Source organism: Thalia democratica, chromosome 4 (genome assembly GCF_965202585.1).
Source record: "Thalia democratica chromosome 4, ktThaDemo2.hap1.1, whole genome shotgun sequence".
Lineage (NCBI taxonomy): Eukaryota > Metazoa > Chordata > Thaliacea > Salpida > Salpidae > Thalia > Thalia democratica.
The window spans coordinates 57,341,545-57,360,506 of record NC_139168.1 but is presented as its reverse complement, the minus strand read 5'-3'; the positions used below and the strand labels follow the sequence as shown (position 1 = coordinate 57,360,506).

General features: G+C 24.7%; 1 protein-coding gene across 1 annotated transcript; it reads right to left on the bottom strand.

The window, feature by feature from the left end:
- Positions 1-1,088: 1,088 nt before the first annotated feature.
- Positions 1,089-16,482, bottom strand: LOC145834554 (protein BCCIP homolog). The gene is made up of 9 exons (XM_082942006.1): positions 16,372-16,482; positions 13,266-13,321; positions 12,422-12,551; positions 10,755-10,888; positions 9,781-9,920; positions 8,876-9,043; positions 4,478-4,579; positions 3,335-3,448; positions 1,089-1,331 (listed from the first exon to the last, which is right to left on the bottom strand). The coding sequence occupies exons 4-9, from the start codon at positions 10,870-10,872 to the stop codon at positions 1,161-1,163; spliced, it is 813 nt and encodes a 270-aa protein (XP_082798132.1). The 5' UTR covers positions 10,873-10,888; positions 12,422-12,551; positions 13,266-13,321; positions 16,372-16,482; the 3' UTR covers positions 1,089-1,160.
- Positions 16,483-18,962: the final 2,480 nt, after the last annotated feature.

Here is an 18,962-nt window from a genome sequence, read left to right as displayed (position 1 = left end):
GTTGATTTTCATGGCTTTTGAATAGACATTCTTGCTTAAACAATTTTAAATACAGCAACAATAAAGTATATTTTATTATTCTAGAGTCTAATATGTGCTATTAAGTTTGATACTTTGTCGGTTATCTTAAATTAAAGATATATTCTGTGCTTTAGATGAGTGAGGGCAGATGTCGGCAAACTGCGGCCCGTGAGGTACTTCTTAGCTCAAAACATATATTTTAAAAACAGTAATTAGACAAGCTTTTCTGGTAAAGCTTGCAATAAGGCCTTTCGTTTATTAACTACTTGTAACTAGTGTTATTGGTTTGAAATAGTATTATCATCATGATTACTATTAATGTTTTGAAACAAATGCGGTTCGCGGAAGATTGTTTTAAAACAATGTGGCAAGCGAGCAACTTTTTCTAGAATCAGGGCTGCCGACCCCTGAGCTAGGATATAGCTTATTGCACTTCATTTTATTATCTTTACAGATTGTTCATTACTCAAAATTAAACAAGTATATTGAGTTATTCTTCAGTAACATAATTTGAATATATTTCAAACAAGAAATAAGTGATTTACATTAATTGAAATGACTTTTATAGCAATTTCTATTAACCTTTAATAAAAAGTTGAATTACGCTATAATTAATAAAAATCGAAAAATATTATATTCTTTCTGAATGCGAGATTTAACAAAGCCAACAAATCATAAAATATTTTTATTTAAGAATTTAATGTCTTTTGAATATTTAGGTTAAATAATGAAGTATACAACTTAAAAATATGTTTTTCAATGAGGATATACTCGAGTATTTAGTTTATTTAAAATAACATTTATTTTGTTCTTTTTTTTTGACTCAGTACATTTTTCGTTTATCAAAAATTAAATATGATTTAATTTGCTATTTTGTTGGTATTTTTATCACTTAAGATAAAGTATAAGTTGTTTTCAATTTTACATTAACAAAAAAATACATTTTAGGAACAATTTTTGGTTAAATGGGCAAGCTTAACCGGTAGATAACTGTGGTACAGTACATATGCTCTGTTACTTCAAGCGTATTAGAGTACAACAACTTTCGAAACAATTATAACAGTTCAACAATTGGTAAATACTTTATTTTTTAACAAAATTGACCTATAAAAATTTACACTGTGAAAATCAAATCAAAATCAGCTTTGCATGAGTTCAGCAACAACATCATCAAAATGTTTCGCTTCAAGAACGATCAATTTTCTATTTTTGTTGCCAGATTCGCCTTGTTGAAATTGAAAATCAAATGTCAGGGTTGCTTTTGCAGCAAAGTAAAACTCTTCAGGATGACTATAGATGACTTCTCCATTCTGTTAAAAGTTTTCATGTTAACATAAAAAGGTTCAGACAAAGTTTTACAACTTACATAAAAGATTTATTGTATATAACATTTTATTATAAAGCAGCACATATACCTTTATTGTTTATTTCTAGTCGTATGTAAACTTCCTTACTCAAGCATTATTTGTTTTAACAAAATACAATATTATATATAATTGCCTAAACTATAAACAGTGCAACTGATTTATTTTATTCAAAACATTAACTTAATTATAACTAGCCTAAACTAACGAAAAATCAAACAAGAATTGAGCAAAAGATATAATTTAGCCGTGTGTTGTTAAATTAAATTGTGCAGTTGTGATCACAAACCAAAAACTCAAGTGCATTTCGTGCAATTTATTTATCTTATTAAACTGATGATATCAGTATTTTGATGTCTTTGTACCCTTAATTATAATTATCAAGTTTAAATAATGTTACCCCGTTTGTAGGATACATAAAATAAAGCTTAATTTAACATAAAATAGTATTTTATATGATAGCTTTTATAAGACTGGTTTAAAAAGAAAATCTTATTAAAACTACAATCATAGGGCTACAAGTGTTACTGAATATTAGAAGATTGTAAATAAAACAAGTGTTCAAAAACTTTATTTAAACAATAAAAGATTTGTAAATTAAATATTAATTCGCAATGAGTTACAACACATGAGCAGTAAACAAACGCAAAATTACACGAAGTAAAACATAAAAAGATTAATAAATAAGCCTATCTTTTCAACCGAGATTAAGTGTGGAAGATATTTTTAAATTTTAATAATAAAAGAGTACATACTTTTTTTCGAAGTTAGGAACAATATTTATGTAAGAGTAAAACAAAAACTAGTTGTTTTTCCAAGAGTTATGAAAGCTTTTCTACTATTTTAAAATTTAGCTCAAATCAGTGGACATTTGAGCTTTAATATTATAAACTAAACATAATTTGATGATTAAAAAAAGTAGTGCTTCAAGAATTTTTAATCTCAATGAAATAAAAAGTAAACGGTGTAGTAAATATGAAAAAACTGGCCCTGGATAATAGGCAATCCTGGTTTCAATCAAGGTAGTTTTTAGAAATTTGTTTGTAAAATTATTTAATAAAAAACTATAAATATGGTGATATAAAAAAAAAGTTCTAGAGTTTTTTATTAAATAATTTTACAAACAAATTTCTAAAAAACTACCTTGATTGAAACCAGGATTGCCTGTTATCCAGGGCCAGTTTTTTCATATTTACTACACCGTTTACTTTTTATTTCATTGAGATTAAAAATGCAGTACACAGTTTGCTTTTCTAAAATTTATCTTAACTGAAAAATAAAAAGTATCAACTTTGTTTTCATTATGGAAAGTAAACATTCTACTAATGTTTTATTATACTAAATAAAAAATTCAAAACTTTTTATAACAGTTATACTAATACTATCTTTTCTACAGGTATGTATAAAAAAGTGTTTTAAATAAATTTGTATCTTTTAATTTTAAACTAGTTTTGAAAACTGAATAACTGTTTCATACTTCATAGTTTTTACTTTAACTTGAAAAAAAAGTGCTCACATTTTAGAAAAACTAAAATGTACTATAATAACCGTACATGTTCTAAAATGTTAAATTTTTCTCTATGTGTCTTTAAATACAACATTTGAAAATGAACAACAAGAAAATAAGAGACATGGATCTTTACAAGACTTAGTTTTAATTTGATAATTTTTGATTGTAGATTTTAGTTGTTAACTTTAAAATGTTTTATGATGAAAATTATAGTTAAATCAATAATCGTATATAAGCTAAGGAAGATTTTATGTTGGCATCTTACAGCGAAAATCCCTTATCAGTTTTTTTTTTTTTTTAGTTTTAGAAAGGTATTAAATTATTTTGTACTTGTTTATCTTATGAAAGACAAATAATTATTTTGCGGACCTATAAAAGTTAGGCAATTAAAAAATCTAATATAGCGATTAAAAAGGCATTGTTAAACTGGAAAACCAACTTTTTCTTTGTTTATTTGGCATACCATAACGTAGTGCGTAAAATCGTGACGAACGCGGGCCATTTTCATCTTATTGATATCACTCATCACAGAATCAAGCATCCGAGGTCCTACCTATTAACATAGATGATTTGATATTTTACTAAATTAGAAAATCAAGTCCGCAAAACATTTATTAAATACAACAAACATATTTTTTAAAATAAGAATAAAATTTCAATTAGGTATATATTTTTGAATTTTTAAACCTAAAACCTTATAAATGTTTAAAGAAGTTATTATCATTCTTTAAAATTTAATTAAGAAGAAAAAAAATTTTAAACAACGTGTGAAACAGAAATATGTGTTTTAGGATTTAAAATAATAATTACATAACTTACTGTTTAAAATCAATGTACAAGCAACAAAATAAAAGGTTATAAATAATTCTGAAGTTAAACTAATTATTTAAAGTCAGTTACTCTTTCTACAAATATTTCTAATTTGATCAAAACGTTGTAAAGGTTTTATAATTTATAAAATATATTTCTTATTAAATTAAAATTTCTTTAAAAGCAAGTTAAATAAATATGATACACTATGTAAAAATATATTCTTAAAGAATTAATAAAAATAATACAATTTGCACAGTTATTTTATGTATTTAACTGACATACATCTTTTTATGTTAGTTGTTTAACACAGAGAAGCGAGCATCAGTTAAATAAAGGAAAAATTGTGCGAATTGTTGTTATCATTGTATATTCTAATGAACTTGTTTTGTTAGGATCTTCATTTACAAACTTTAAGCAAGTAATTTTTTGAATATTAAACTAAAGATAAATAAATGCTTGCTTTTATATGTTAAGTCTACCATATTTATTCATTATTAAAGAAGTACTAATTTAATATATTACCTACTAAATTAAACATATCTTAAGCATTCATCATCTAATACTATCTAAAATTATAGAACATTTTTGAAAAACTAAAAATAATTCGCTTTAAATTACTACAGTTTTTTCGGATGAAATTTTTAATTATCTTGCTGTTTTTTAATCCTTGAAATTGCAAACTATTTAAACTACAATAAAAGTATCGTTATAATTGTAGTATAGATGTAAAAATTATATTTTTAATTTGAAAACAGTTAAAAAAACTTACAGTATCAAATGGAATATTTAAAAACTTTTCGTTGATGAAGTAACCCACACGATACTGACATTTGGAAATATCACCATTAACACTTGCTGAGTTTTTCAATAGCTGATTTTTTATAAAGATAATAAGATTTTAAAGTACGAGAAGTTAACATGAATAAACGCAAGGTATGTAAAATTGTTTATTTATTTATTTCAATTAAAATTGTTCATATAAAACGTTTAATGTGCTCAAAAGCTAGAACAGGGTGGCCACTAGTTTTTGAGAAATTTCTTCTAGGTTTTTAAAAGTACACGTTTTTTGATCTATTTTTAGTTTAAAGTAAGTTTAGGGTTAAAAACTCTGTTAAATAGTATAACAACATTAAAAAGATACTTTAAAGCAGCTTTAAATGTTGTTCTTAAAAAAAAATGATGATAATTTTTTAATCTATATGATAAATTTTTCGTGTCGAGTCAAACTTTTAGTACTTAACATTAAGTAATTGTTTAAAATTTGAGATTTTCCTTAGATTTTTGTTCAAAATATTTTTTTCAAATTTTATCAAATTCGATGTTTTTCCACGTTGTTTTAACCTAAATTGTCAAATTCCAGTATTTTCAAGATCCCAGATTTAGTGGGCACCCTGCTAGAAGTTTTAATTGGTTTAAGTTAGTATTTTTTAATGAACGTAACAGTATACTCAGTATTAATAAAATTAAAAAACATTACGATACAATCTGTTATTGATTAAAGATTATATAAGTAAAAGCAAAATTTGCAGTGTGTTAAAGAATACTTAAACTTGATTTTTTTCTAAAATATAGTATTGATTTCTGTAACAAGTTTGCATGAATTGCAACTTATTTATTATCTACCTTTTTTTCAATTTAAAAATTTAATAAAAATCAATCTACATTTTTTATTTCTTGTGCTAAACACAATAAAATTTTAGGAATCTTTAATTAAATATTTTAGAGCAATTAAAGTGTTAAAGATACTAAATGTATTGTAAACTAAAAATATTATATGTTTTGATTTTTATAAAACAAATAAAGAGAACTCAATTACTAGAGGAGAAATAATATATTTATTCTTTCAAGTTATATTTTAAATTGCACAACAAAGTCTTGAAAGAATAAGTAAACTAAAATTTTAGATTAAAAAAAGAGTGTGTAATGATATTAGCATCTCATTTTAATATTTTAAAGCTCGTGAATAAATATGGAATTTTTTGTAATAATAAAAACAATTTTCATTATTCTCAAAACAAGCTTTTGCAAAACAATTTTTATAACTCTTAAAACAATTTTCTAAAACAATAAACAATATTGTTTACTTAAAGGAGTTACATTTGTTTTAGTGCTTATAAAACGGAATTTGACTTGCAATTACAGTGCAGTAGCAGTTTCGGCAAGTGTGCTTTAAGTTAAAATGCATTTTAAACACGTTAGATTTAAGAACTAATATTTTCTTGTGTGTTTAACTTTAGTTCTCGTATAGAGTGATGTAATTGTATCTTTGTGTTGTTTAGTTTATGTAAATAAATATAAGTGTTGTTTTGATTGTTGTATTAATATACTATAATAATCCTATTACCCCCCCTAAACAGCTGTATCGAGACATTGGTGACCATGTGTGGCCTGTATTTTAGGAATCTTCTGATATTTAGGAATTAGGTGCCTTATCAATTAAAAAACGCAGCGAAAAAAAAACTTTAGTTTATTACTAAACAACTTTTTAACGAGTTTAAAATTTTGACAGTATAATTTGCGATAATACTTCACTTTGCGACATTTCACTATGATAATAGTAAGAAAAATTGTGTGAATAACTTTCTACTTTGAAACAGCAAGTCTACAATTATAATACAAGTGTGTGGTAGTGGTTTATTTAGTTTTGTTAAAAGTGAAGCTTGATGTCAAGGATTTTTTGCTGGAAGTACTATATAATTTTTGCGGTGATTTCTATGTATAGTTTTATATATGCTTTTTTAGTGCTTAGGTGCTTATTTTATTGTTAATGAGCATAATATTTCTTCTTTTAAGTGCACAATATATGTTGCAACTAACATAAGTCGCATGGGGGCGCAGTATTTCGATCCTAAAAAGCTTAATCTTTTTAACTAAGGGCACAATATAAGTTGCAACTAACATAAGTCGCATGGGGGCGCAGTATTTCGATTATAAAAAGCACAGTCTTTTTACTCTAGTGCACAATGTTCTTTGAAGATGTTGCAATTTGCATAAGTCGTCAGGGGACGCAGTATTTTAGTGCAAAATTGCATTTTATAAGTTGCCAAGAGAGCGCAGTTATTATATTTTTCTAAGCATAGAAATGTAAAGTAAGAACCGCATTAAAATTTAGAATTACAACAGCAGAATTGTTCTTATTAATAACGTATGAGTTTTAGCTGATAAAACTAATTTTCCTATGTGTTTACTACTACTAGTTTATTGTTTTGATCTGCTGATTGATTGTATTAAAGTATAGATTGTATTTGTTTTAAATTAGAATGTTTCTGAAGTTTAAAAATATGTTTGAATGAGTTTTCATCTTTCTTAGTCGTAAAATGGCAAGTTTCTTGCCACATTTTATTACTCGTTTCAAGTTCAAGTATAAAGTTGTGTTAAAATTTTCCCTTTGAAAGAAATCAAAAATAAACTCCCCTTGAATTTAGCAGTCGTCGCTTGTTAAATAAATTGTTGCGTTTGTATCTTTTTAACGTTGTTTGAAGCAAATTGTCGTTTGATAACCACAGTTTTAAGCACACCTGACACCTTGCTACTGCATGAAACTTTAAAAGTTTTGTTGTTTATAAGTACGACAATAAAAAAAAGATTGAATGAAGATTTTGTGTTTATTCTATGACGTCACGATCAAAATTCCTGCTGTCATTGTTTCCGAAGCCAATCGATGTGATGTTTTTCTGATTCAGAAACCAGCTAGAAGACAGAAAGTCAAATGTTTCCTAAAAGAAACAAGACGTTGTCAATGATCCAATTGATGGTTCATAAGCCTCTATTAACAACCTGAGGATAACAGCCCGACGACGAGCCCGAGGACAACAGGCACAAGGACAAGAACCCCAAGGATAAGAAGCTGGAGGACAACTAAATGACTATCATTGTTACTTACTTTGTCTTTATGTTGTGTTTTATCTAAGTTTTTGTAGATTATGTAATTTTTGAGATAATAAGAAATACAGTTTCTTTTTCTTACTTTTTTTAAACCGGACTTTTGATACTGTCTAAAAAGTTTAAAGTTAAGTAGAATTTTAAGGATTTTAATTATTTTTTAATTAATTAATTTTACCAGGCTTTAAACGTTAAAATTGAAAATTTAAAAAGAAACAATGTAATGATATTAGCATCTCATTTTAATATTTTAAAGCTCGTGAATAAATATGGAATTTTTTGTAATAATAAAAACAATTTTCATTATTCTCAAAACAAGCTTTTGCAAAACAATTTTTATAACTCTTAAAACAATTTTCTAAAACAATAAACAATATTGTTTACTTAAAGGAGTTACATTTGTTTTAGTGCTTATAAAACGGAATTTGACTTGCAATTACAGTGCAGTAGCAGTTTCGGCAAGTGTGCTTTAAGTTAAAATGCATTTTAAACACGTTAGATTTAAGAACTAATATTTTCTTGTGTGTTTAACTTTAGTTCTCGTATAGAGTGATGTAATTGTATCTTTGTGTTGTTTAGTTTATGTAAATAAATATAAGTGTTGTTTTGATTGTTGTATTAATATACTATAATAATCCTATTACCCCCCCTAAACAGCTGTATCGAGACAAGTGTATTTTGAAAAAGCTGTTTTTTTCTTCGAAGTAAAAAAAAATCTTAAACTTTAAAGATTTTAACAATGGTAATGGATATACTGTAAAAACTTGAAGATTGATTAAAAAGTTAAGGTGTAGAATTTTTCTGCTTTTTTAGTTCGCGCTTTTCTAAAGGAACTTTCTGAACTCGCCTACTTTGAACGCTTATATCTCATAAGTAAGTTAAAATTTTGTTGAATACCAAAAATTTATGATAGCAAGGGTAAAACTTGACAAAATTAGATCAATTTTTAACAATAAGGTGACTCCCCTATGCACTTCAAGTTTAAGATATAAATTGTTATATCAATTTAATCTTTAAATATTTACACAATGTATTTTTCAAAACTTGCTTAGGAACTAAAACAGAATATGTTTTATATTCATTATCTGTTTTATACTTAAACAACTATGTAACATATATTGTATATTAGAACTGTTTAAAGTTCTAATTTATACTACTACTGTTTTCTTTAATTTAACATTTTTTGCATAGTAATTTGAAGCATAAAAATTCAGCAAAAAAATCAAATTTTTCTGAGAAACAAACTTTAAAAGTATAAGAAACTATATATTTTAAATAAACCGACATCAATAAAAGCATCTTTTTCCTTCTTACTAGTAGAAGCTGAGGAGTTTGCAGTATTAATGAAAAAGTTGCGAATTGCGGTGAGACAAGGAGATGTCATGGCACGGGTAAGGGAGTAGCAGCTCATCAAAGCATAAACTGTTTCATCAGCATTTCCATCGTTGTCATCCTAAAATTTTTATTATTATTAAGGTTGGACAAGTTATAAATATTCATCATTATTGTTTTTTAATGAAACACTTAATTTTTTGTATATAAATTAAAACTTACACCTATTTTATTCAAATAACTTTTTTTTTTGTAAATAACTTAAAAAACAAAGTACTATTTAAAAAACAAATCAACATTTTTTTTAAACATAATATGACACAAAGTAAATAAATATATTTAAACAACAACGAATACCATAAAAGATGAAAACTATGTAATTGAATTTTACTATTCAAATATTTTTATAGCCCAGGGTTGCCACCCTTTGAGGTAAAAAAAGCAAGTCTAAATAACCTATAAATAGCCTTAAATTATGTGAATGTTGAAAAACAAAGTATAAAAAGCCAAAAAACTAGTCAATGGTGCTTAAATACTTAAAAAAAACTACAATAATAGAAATGCTTTTAACATGTGAATTAAAATATAAAGTTTAAGAAAAAAAGTTTATTTTAAATTGTAAAAAGTAGCCTGAGATTCGAAAAATAATCAAAACTAACATTTAATCAAGTTTTAGTTTCTTTAATAAGGTGATAAAATTAAAACAGTTTTTTTTTAACTAGTTTAAGTGTATGGCAACACTTTTATAAAAACATTGAAACCTAATTTTAGATATATCTAAAACATACGTCTTTTGACATCAGTTATTTAATTTTAAAACATTGAAGCTGTTTTAAATGATAGTTGACTGTAAATAACCTGTTTAAGTACAACACCAAGCTCGTCTTGTTTGATAATAGCGTCGGTTATATCTGATAAACTGATTGGGCTATTCCGAGTAAAGTTTTGCTGGAGTAACATCTTAATTGAATGAAAGTCACTGTCTACCATTCTAAAAACTGTAAAATGTATAAAATATTTTTTTTAAGTCCTCAACTATGATAATAAAAGAAGATTTTATTTAACAAATTATACAAAACAATATTTCACACCTATAGTGGTCTATTAGAGGCTTCAGTTGTCGATTAATCTGATAAAGTGTATTAACAAATAAACGAAAGACATTGTAAATTAAAATAGTAAGAACTAATAAAAACAAATAAAAAACATAATTAAAAACAAAAGACTAGAATTTGTTAGTTTTGTGAGTAAAACTAAATCAAAAACGATTTTGGTTAGTTTGTATCTAATATCTAAAATGAAGATAATTTTCAAATGTTTTTACCCAAAATGCTAACAGTTTCTAGCCTTTTATTTTTTATTTACTTTTATTAGTTCTTATGTTTTGATTCACAATATCTATCATTTAATTGTTAATATCTTTTTTTCAGATTTAATCATAAACTAAAGAGCTCTTATAGACAACATTAAGAGTGAAACATTGTAACATTTTGAATAATCTGCTAAAATAAAATTTAATTCCTTTCCTTATATATACATAATTTTAGAACACTTTATTGTTCAATTTTTAAAATATAATAACAAAAGCATAAAAAACAATAAATAAAATCTAATTTGTCTCCTTAAAGCTACATAAGTTGAGATTTTTTATTGTTCAGCTTGAATTAAATTGCTTTAAGCTTAAGCTGAAGAATAAAATATCTCAACTTTAAGAGTAGCTTTAAGGAGACAATTTAGATTTTATTTATAGTTTTTATAAATACTACTACTACATTATAAATACAATAATAATAAGAATAAAGGTAAAATAAAGTTAAACTTAATGAACTAACGCTGAAATTGAAATTCCATTTCTTGGTCAACACGTGAGTTCCAATCAATATCTTCATGATCCATCTCTTCATCCGAAGATGAGTTTACTGAATCTTCTACTTTTTGTCTTTTACTCATACTTACTTTCTGGTATCTAAAATTTTTTAACATTTTGTTTATATATGCTATATAAAATCTAAAAATATTTCGAAATATTATGATAGGAAGCATAAATATTAACTAAATCAGATTTTTAAGAAAATCCTGCAGTAGAAACTTATTGAAATGCTTGATTTAAACGAAGAGTAAACGTAAGAGTGTAAAAACTTCACTAAAATTTTGTATATAAAAATCATGGTTTAAAAAAATTCATCGTATTTTATTTACTTCTTAAAAAATACAATACTTACACCAACTCTGAATGAAACTTAAATACATGTTAGGAACTAAAATCCTTAAAAACTATTAACGGCATAGGGGGATTCGGAAACTTTTTTATACTAAAAATAACATTGTCTCTTATTCAATGTTTTAAGTATAAACTACAAGTTAGTTTTTATAGAATTAAAAATCTTATTTAACTTTTAAGATATTGTTATTTTTTGTAAAAAGTTTCCGAAACATATGTATGGACCGAAAATTTTTGGGGTCAGTTATCTAGGAAGTTAAAATACCACTAAAAATTTATCTTCTCTTTCACTTTTCGAGCTACAGACCTCAAAATTTTAGAAAACATTCCTTTTATAGTTTAAAAGACTTTGAATGTTGCGATTTAGAAATATTAAAAAAAAAAGAAACTTTTAATAAAAAAACAAAAAAAAAAGTTGCTTTAATTTTTTTTTTCTAAATTTAAAAATTCCAAACATTCAATCTTTTTAAAATTTAATAATAGACTTTGTGTGAAATCTTGAAGAAGATTGGTTAAAATGAAGGAGAAGATATACTTTTAATGAAATAGTTTTTTTTTTGCGTTTTTGGCTTGTGCATCCCATTAGGAACCTATCAGGTCACCGACTTTGAATTGATCGCTTATATCTCAAAAATTACTTTGAACTTTCTTAAGCAGTTAAAAATGTCTGATAGCTCATATAAAACTCTATACAATAAGAAAGATCAACTTGTAAAAATTTAAGTTTTTTCCAGGATTCCAGGTTTAGTGGCCACCCTGACTTAACTTTTGTCTGTATATACATTAAAGCCAGTTGATTTTGATCACTCAACTAAAACATTTTAAAAAGTTGCTCACAACTACCTAAATTAATATTTATTTTAAAATGTTTTAGAATTTTAAACGACAGTTACAAAATGTCTGAGTACATAAAAAAATATTTAAAACCAAAAATTTAAGTTTTTATTGTTTAAAACTTTTTAACTACTTAAAGTAGAGGTAGGTACGCAAAAACTTATTTACACTTATTCTATATAAAAAATCATCTGGTAGTGACCCTCTTTTAATTGGTAACATTCCCTAGTTTGTGTATCACTACTAAAAACAATCAAACAATATGAATGTATTTTTGTTCTGGTTTTTAAGAAAAAAACTATTCTAAATAATGTAGTGTGCATGACCATTTCTTCAATTAGACAGCTTTTCAAAATTTTTAGAGCAATAACTACATATAATAAAGCAGATACCTGTAGAATGTATAAACTAAATTTTAAATGAAAGATATTAATAAAAACAAACTGTTTGTTGATGTGGAAGGCTTTTGTTGGTTGGATTCTTCAGTTTTGTAAACTTTTAAATTACAATTGTTTTTACCAGCAGTCAAAATCAACTCCTTTTCAATGCCAGAATTGACAGCTTTTTGAATAACCTTAATAAAAAATTAAATTATACATATATATTTAGCACAACATCTCAATACCTTAAACATATTTTTACAAAAACAAATACAGCTTTATTTTAATTTAAATAACAGTTTTCTATTTTGCTCTTGTTTAATTACTACAAAAATAAAACAGTTTTTATGCGAATTCAGTATGCAACAATGCATGATAGAGTATGCAAGTTATTTTAACTTTATGAAATATTTTGCTTTTAACAAAACCATGTCTTATCAAGGATTGAAAACAAAATTATAACTTAAGAAAAGGGGTATTTATTTCATAAAAGTTACAAATACCTAGTTAAGTTTTTGTATCTATTAACTAAAAGCATATGAAACAATAACTTGATAGTTTACCACTGAACCATAATAAAAGTAAACAATAAATTTATCATTTTATTTTGTTAACTTCTAAAATACTATAAAATATTAAACAGCGTTAGTTTTAAAAGATTTTATTTTTGCTTAAATAATACAGACAGAATTATAACTTTTTTGAAAACTTAATAACTATGTGTATAAAACATTTTAAGAAGACTTATAAACAAGTACCAAGTATAATTATTTCGTAATGGATAGTAGTTTTTTAAATAATGATGTATGAGTAAACAAAAAAGTATTACTTTAAAAACTTATCTAGTTCCTTCATTTAATTCAAAAATTGAAATTGATTTTATAACTCTAAAAATAAAAATTTCCTACCTTTTTCAATTGGTTTGCTTCAACTAGTTTTTGTTTCTTTGGTGCAATAACACGACCTGAAAAAAAAAATTCAAGTTCTAAAATGAATAGACATTATTGGTTATTTCTAATTAATTTAAATTAATTTTAAGTATTACTAATTCATCTTTGTATTTTTTTTTTAACTTTACTTAGTATACATTCATTATCATCAATATCTTATAAACAAATAGCACTGGTATTTAAAATATCTTATACAATTTTTTTTTTAATACCAAAACATCAAGTTTTAAAAAAATATGATTAATCTTTTTGATCTAATTTTAAAAAAACTTGTGTTGGAAATATATTTTTTGTGCTTCATTTTATATACTTTATAAAGCTACATGTTAAAGTACTTCTAGTTTATGCTTGAAGGATTTTTTTTGCAAAAAGTTTAATTTCAAAAAATTAAATACACTTTTCACAATCGATAAAAATTAAGTTTTTGAACAAAATGGTTAAAAGTATCAAAATATTGAAACTGGAACAACTAAATCACATTTAAGATATACAAAAATCTGAACTTAGATTTAAAAAAAAAACTTAAAACTATCCTGAGTTCTATATTAAGAAACCAAACTGGCCTGAGTTATCTAGAATTCAAAAAAAAAATTAAAGTTTTAGTTATCTTATGTCATCATAAAATTCAAAAATAATAAAATTTTCAAAAATACTAGTGTGTTGCAACCATATTATATTGCTACCTTAATTGTTAAAAAATATTTTATGTTTTTTAAGTTCTAGGGCATAGTATGAAGTAAACAAATGTTTAGTCAACTACTTGAGTTATATAGTTTTTTAATAATTCTAAGAAGTTTTTGAAATAAAAATGAAAGTTTGAGAAAGGTTTCCATAGATCAAGCTTAGAAAAAATTCCTGACTTTTCCTGACTTTTTACTAAAATTTTCCTGACATTTTTTAATCAAACTGTAATTTAAACTTATTTTAAAATACATAATCAAACACTTGAAACTATATTTTATATATTTAAGCTTTCAATCTTATTTTTATACAGGTTAAAACAACATTTTTTTTGCTGAACTCAATCATCTAACTTCTATTACATCACTTGAACCATCTGTGTATGATTGATGTATTTGCAATAAACAGCTCTACAAGCAAATTACTTGTATTTTACAAATCAAAAACTCATGGAAGTGTCCTCGCCACAGATTATCAATACTAAAAAGCTTACAAAAACTTATTCAAGAAAGGCTAGTTGTTCAATATGTTGTTTGATAGAAAAATGTTGCAGTTTTATAAAATATATTTTATTAATTTTTACCGGATGAAGGCATTGGAAATTAGATAATTTTGTAAATTTCTAGGAAAAACTTGCAACTTTAGTCTGACTTAGTAGGATTTTTAACTAATTTTTTACCATTTAAAGGCTGGAAAATAAGAAATTTTGGAAATTTAAACTGACTTAATCTAATGTTTTTTCAAATTTTGTCAAATTTCTTGACTTTGTTTTCAAAAACCCCCCATTTTTTCCTGATATTTGTCTTTTTTTTAGTTTTTCCTGACCTAGTGGCAACCCTGTTTGAGAGTTTCATAAACAAAATTTAAAAGTGGATAAAACTTTTCCACCTAAAGAGCTATCTCCTCTTACATCTTTTAAACAATTCTTTTAAACTTTTTCAAATTAATCTTCAGAAAACTTAAAAATGTCTTTTAAAAGGACTTTTTTGATTAATTGGTAATAAAGTTTTTGTTTTTAATTTTCTAATTCTGGACAGATTTTTCTAGATACTGCAAGGAGCACTTCCTAGAAACTTAAAATTTTATGCTAAAAAAAGTTGAAAAATAGATAAATTTGAAGTTATTTTAAACTTCTAATAAAATTGACAATTAAAAATTTGTAGCTATAAGTTTAAATCAGAAACTTTGAATAAAATAGAATATATCTCAAAGATTAACTTAATTTCAATATTCTATAAAAACTAATATCTACAGTTTATATTTAAGCAGCTTTAATTTATGAGCCAAACTTAATTTTTGTAAAACAAATGTTAGACCCCCATACACCCTTAATTTAACTTTTCAACTCTATAATTCAATAGTTTATTATACAACTAAAGTAACATCTTTCAAATTATCTTAGAAATAAATTATAAGGAAATATTTATTAGTATTCTAGTTAAATTTGAATATATAAAAAAATATTTAATAAATCCCACTAGTATAGGAAATCTTAAGGAAGATGACCGTAATTCAATACAGGTTTGCCATTCTTTTAAGCAAAAACACAAGCCTGAGTGACTAAAACTAGCCTGAGATACTTCAGACTAACAACTTAGGTTATAAAATAAAAAGAAGCATTAATCAAATTAGGGTTTTGTAACTTAAATCAAGTAACTCAAACAAGCCTGAGTAGGCATGACTTAGCATTGATTTTTCTAAAAATCTAATCTAGTCTGACTTAGCCTGAGTGTGTGACAACCCTTTTAATATTAACTAACAGGGTTGCCACTGACTTTTGGCAAGTTTTATCCAGGTTTTCAAAATTTCTTCCAGGTTTTTTAAAGTACTTGTTTTTGGGTCTATTTTTAGTTTAAACTTTAGTTCAAGGAAAAAACTGATAAGTAGTATAAAAAACATTGAAAAGATACTGTAAAGCTCCTTCAAATGTGTTTTATAAGAAAAATTATTTTGATGATGACAAATTCTTTTAATCGTTATGGTAGATTTTTTGTGTCAAATCAAAAGTTTTTTACTTAATAATATGTAAAAATTGTTTAAAATTCTAAGTTTTTAAGTGATTTTCGTTCAAAATTCCAGGCTTTACCAGTTTTTTTTTTTTATTTCTCAAACTCCAAGTTTTTCCAGTTTTTTTTGCCTTAATTGTCAAATTACAGGGTTTTCCAGGTAAAGTGGCAACCCTGTTAAACTAAACTCATATATTATTTAAATAATGTATTTTATAATCTTAAATAAAGCAGGGATTTCAGTAGTTATGTTTTACATCATTCAAACCCTTACATATTCGAATTTTCTAAAATATGCATAGTTAAAGTTGGACCTTAAAATAACTTTTATCTTTTAATAGTTGCTTCTTAACAAAATGTGTAAAAAATCAATTTACCTCCTTTTCTTAAAACTTGTTTTGTTTTACTTTGTCTTTGTCCCTTTTTTTTGGCTGACTTTGGGACACTAACTTTAGTTTTTAGTTTACCTTGCGGCATTTAGCAAATCTGTAAAAGATTTTAAATTTTTTAATAGAGAAAACTAAGATTAAAATATGCAAAAATTAAATAATTAATGGACATAACAATATATTTATAACAGAGTTGCAACTTGTTTTTTGCAACTTTTTTCTAGGTTTTCTAAATTTTTTCCAGGTTTTTAAAAGTACACATTTTTGGGTCTATTTTTAGCTTAAATTTAAGTTTAAGGTAAGAAATCGTGTTAATTAGCATAAAAACATTGAAAGATACTGTAAAGCAACTTTAAATACTTTTTTCAATGAAAAAAAATATTGATGATGACAATTTTTTATTTATTTATATAATAGATTTTTTGAGTAAATTATAAATTTTACTAGTGAACATGTGAAAATTTTTAAAATTAAAGATTTTTCCAGGTTTCCAGGTTAAGTGGCAAACCTGAAAAAAGATAACCTTAGTTACAAAAAACTAGAATTAGTTAATTAAAAATGGGTATATATGATCCAATTAGTGAAAAAAATACTGTAAATACAGCTTAAATCCCTAAAAATAAAAGTATAATTTCAAAATAATAATAAATTTATCTTAAGTCATAAAAACTATCTTGAGCTTTCAAAACTAGTCTGAGTGTGTGGAGACCCTGTTAAAAAATATGATTTATTGTTTAAACCAGAAGAGTTTGGAAATTCACCAACATCTGAAGTAAATTACTCAAATTGAATTTTTATAAAAAAATTTTTAATTAAACTATATTTAACACTATAAATTTATAAAAGTGTTTTTTTTTTTCAAAGCACATACTTATATTTTTACTAAAGACTAGAACTAGAATAAAAACTTTAAAAATGTTTGTCTGTTAACAAAAACTAAAATTATTTATAAACTTAATTTATGAGACTTAATTTATGAGCTTATAACAATTCATTTTTTATAAAAAACTTTTAGTTTGATTAAACTTAGGTTTTAACACAATTTATTTTCTGAAACACATGTTTGCTTCAAAAGTTGATAAATGTTCAGGTTTATATAACAATTCAGGTTATAACAATTCATTTTTTATAAAAAACTTTTAGTTTGATTAAACTTAGGTTTTAACACAATTTATTTTCTGAAACACATGTTTGCTTCAAAAGTTGATAAATGTTCAGGTTTAGTTTAAAATAGAAGCTTTTCAAAAAACTAGTTATCTTTAAAATAAATTTGACCAAAATAAAAAATTTTTTACAAAAGGATTTATTATGTCACTCGAGTCAAAAAAACTGTTCTGAGTGACCTTAAACTGTCCGGAGCTATAGTGAATTTTTTCAAATCAAAAGTTCTCCTGAGTTATCTAAAAAAATTTAAAAACTTCAAAATATCCTGGTTTATTCTAAGTATATAGCAACTCTGTATATAACTAAAGAAAACTTTACTTACTTAGATATTTTAAATGCTTAAATAAAATTTTTAAATGTGTAATTTTATTTACTGGATGCTAACAGACAAGTATTTCAGACAAGTTGTGAATGAAGTTTAATAAAATGTTTTTAGTAACAAGATAAGTACTTGATGATAAAATATTTGAAAAAAATAATTAAGTTGACTTATTTGCTTCAGATGTTTATGAATTTCTAATTCTACTGGTTGCTACAATACCACACATGTTAAAATGTATTCATATAAATCTTTAAATATACTCAATGAATTTTGCATTAAGAACTGTTTAATGAATTTTTAAAATAAACAACAGTTGTACACACAAAAACAGCTGAACTTGTTTAAAAAAAATTTTTTTTTCCTCAATTTATTGATAAAAATAAATACGGGTTTCCTACCAAAATTTCAAAAGGACTTAAATAAAAAATCAAGGGGACGCTTTTGAAATCAATTTTTTCAGCTAGAACACAAAAATGTTTTAGAATTATTTTTTATCTAACTTACTTTTACCATTTTTGTTGCTTAAATTAAAAATTTGATACAACAACATAAAAAATAACATAATTTTAAAGAATAAAAAATTTATAAGTCATAAAAAACTACCCTAAAGTTTAGAAAAAATATCTAAAGTGATCTGAGTTAGCCTAAATTTAAAAAAAATTTAAAACTAGACTGAGTTTTGCTGAATATGTGGCAACCCTAATATAATTAAAAACTGGTCAAGCACTAGACTAAAAAAGTTAAGTACAGGATATTTTTTGTTTTTTGTTATATTGCAAACATCCAGGAGAAAACAGGATCCTCAAAAATGTTTTAGTAAGATTGAAAATTTTACTTATACGGTTTTCTATAAAATCATCTTTAACCTATCATGCATTGTGTTTTTCCAATTTTCCACAGTGACCTTTAATTGTGCTCAGTTTGTTCAATGCAGGATTGCCAAATGTTTTTGGCAAATTTTCATTAGGTTTTCAAAATTTCCTCCAGGTTTTATAAAGTACACATTTTTTGGTCTATTTTATTTTAAAGTGGAATGCTTAGTTAAAAAACTGTGTTTAATAAAGTAAAACACTTAAAAGATACTCTAAATCTA

Bases quoted from the DNA above. Each gene is read 5' to 3' on its own strand.
- LOC145834554 (XM_082942006.1), bottom strand. From the start codon at position 10,872: ATGAGTAAAAGACAAAAAGTAGAAGATTCAGTAAACTCATCTTCGGAT. The intron at 9,921-10,754 runs GTTAGTTCATTA...TACATTTTACAG, and splicing joins AATGGAATTTCAATTTCAGC to TTTTTAGAATGGTAGACAGT. The intron at 1,332-3,334 runs GTTGGTTTTCCA...AACTTTTAACAG, and splicing joins GCCAAATAAACAAAGAAAAA to AATGGAGAAGTCATCTATAG.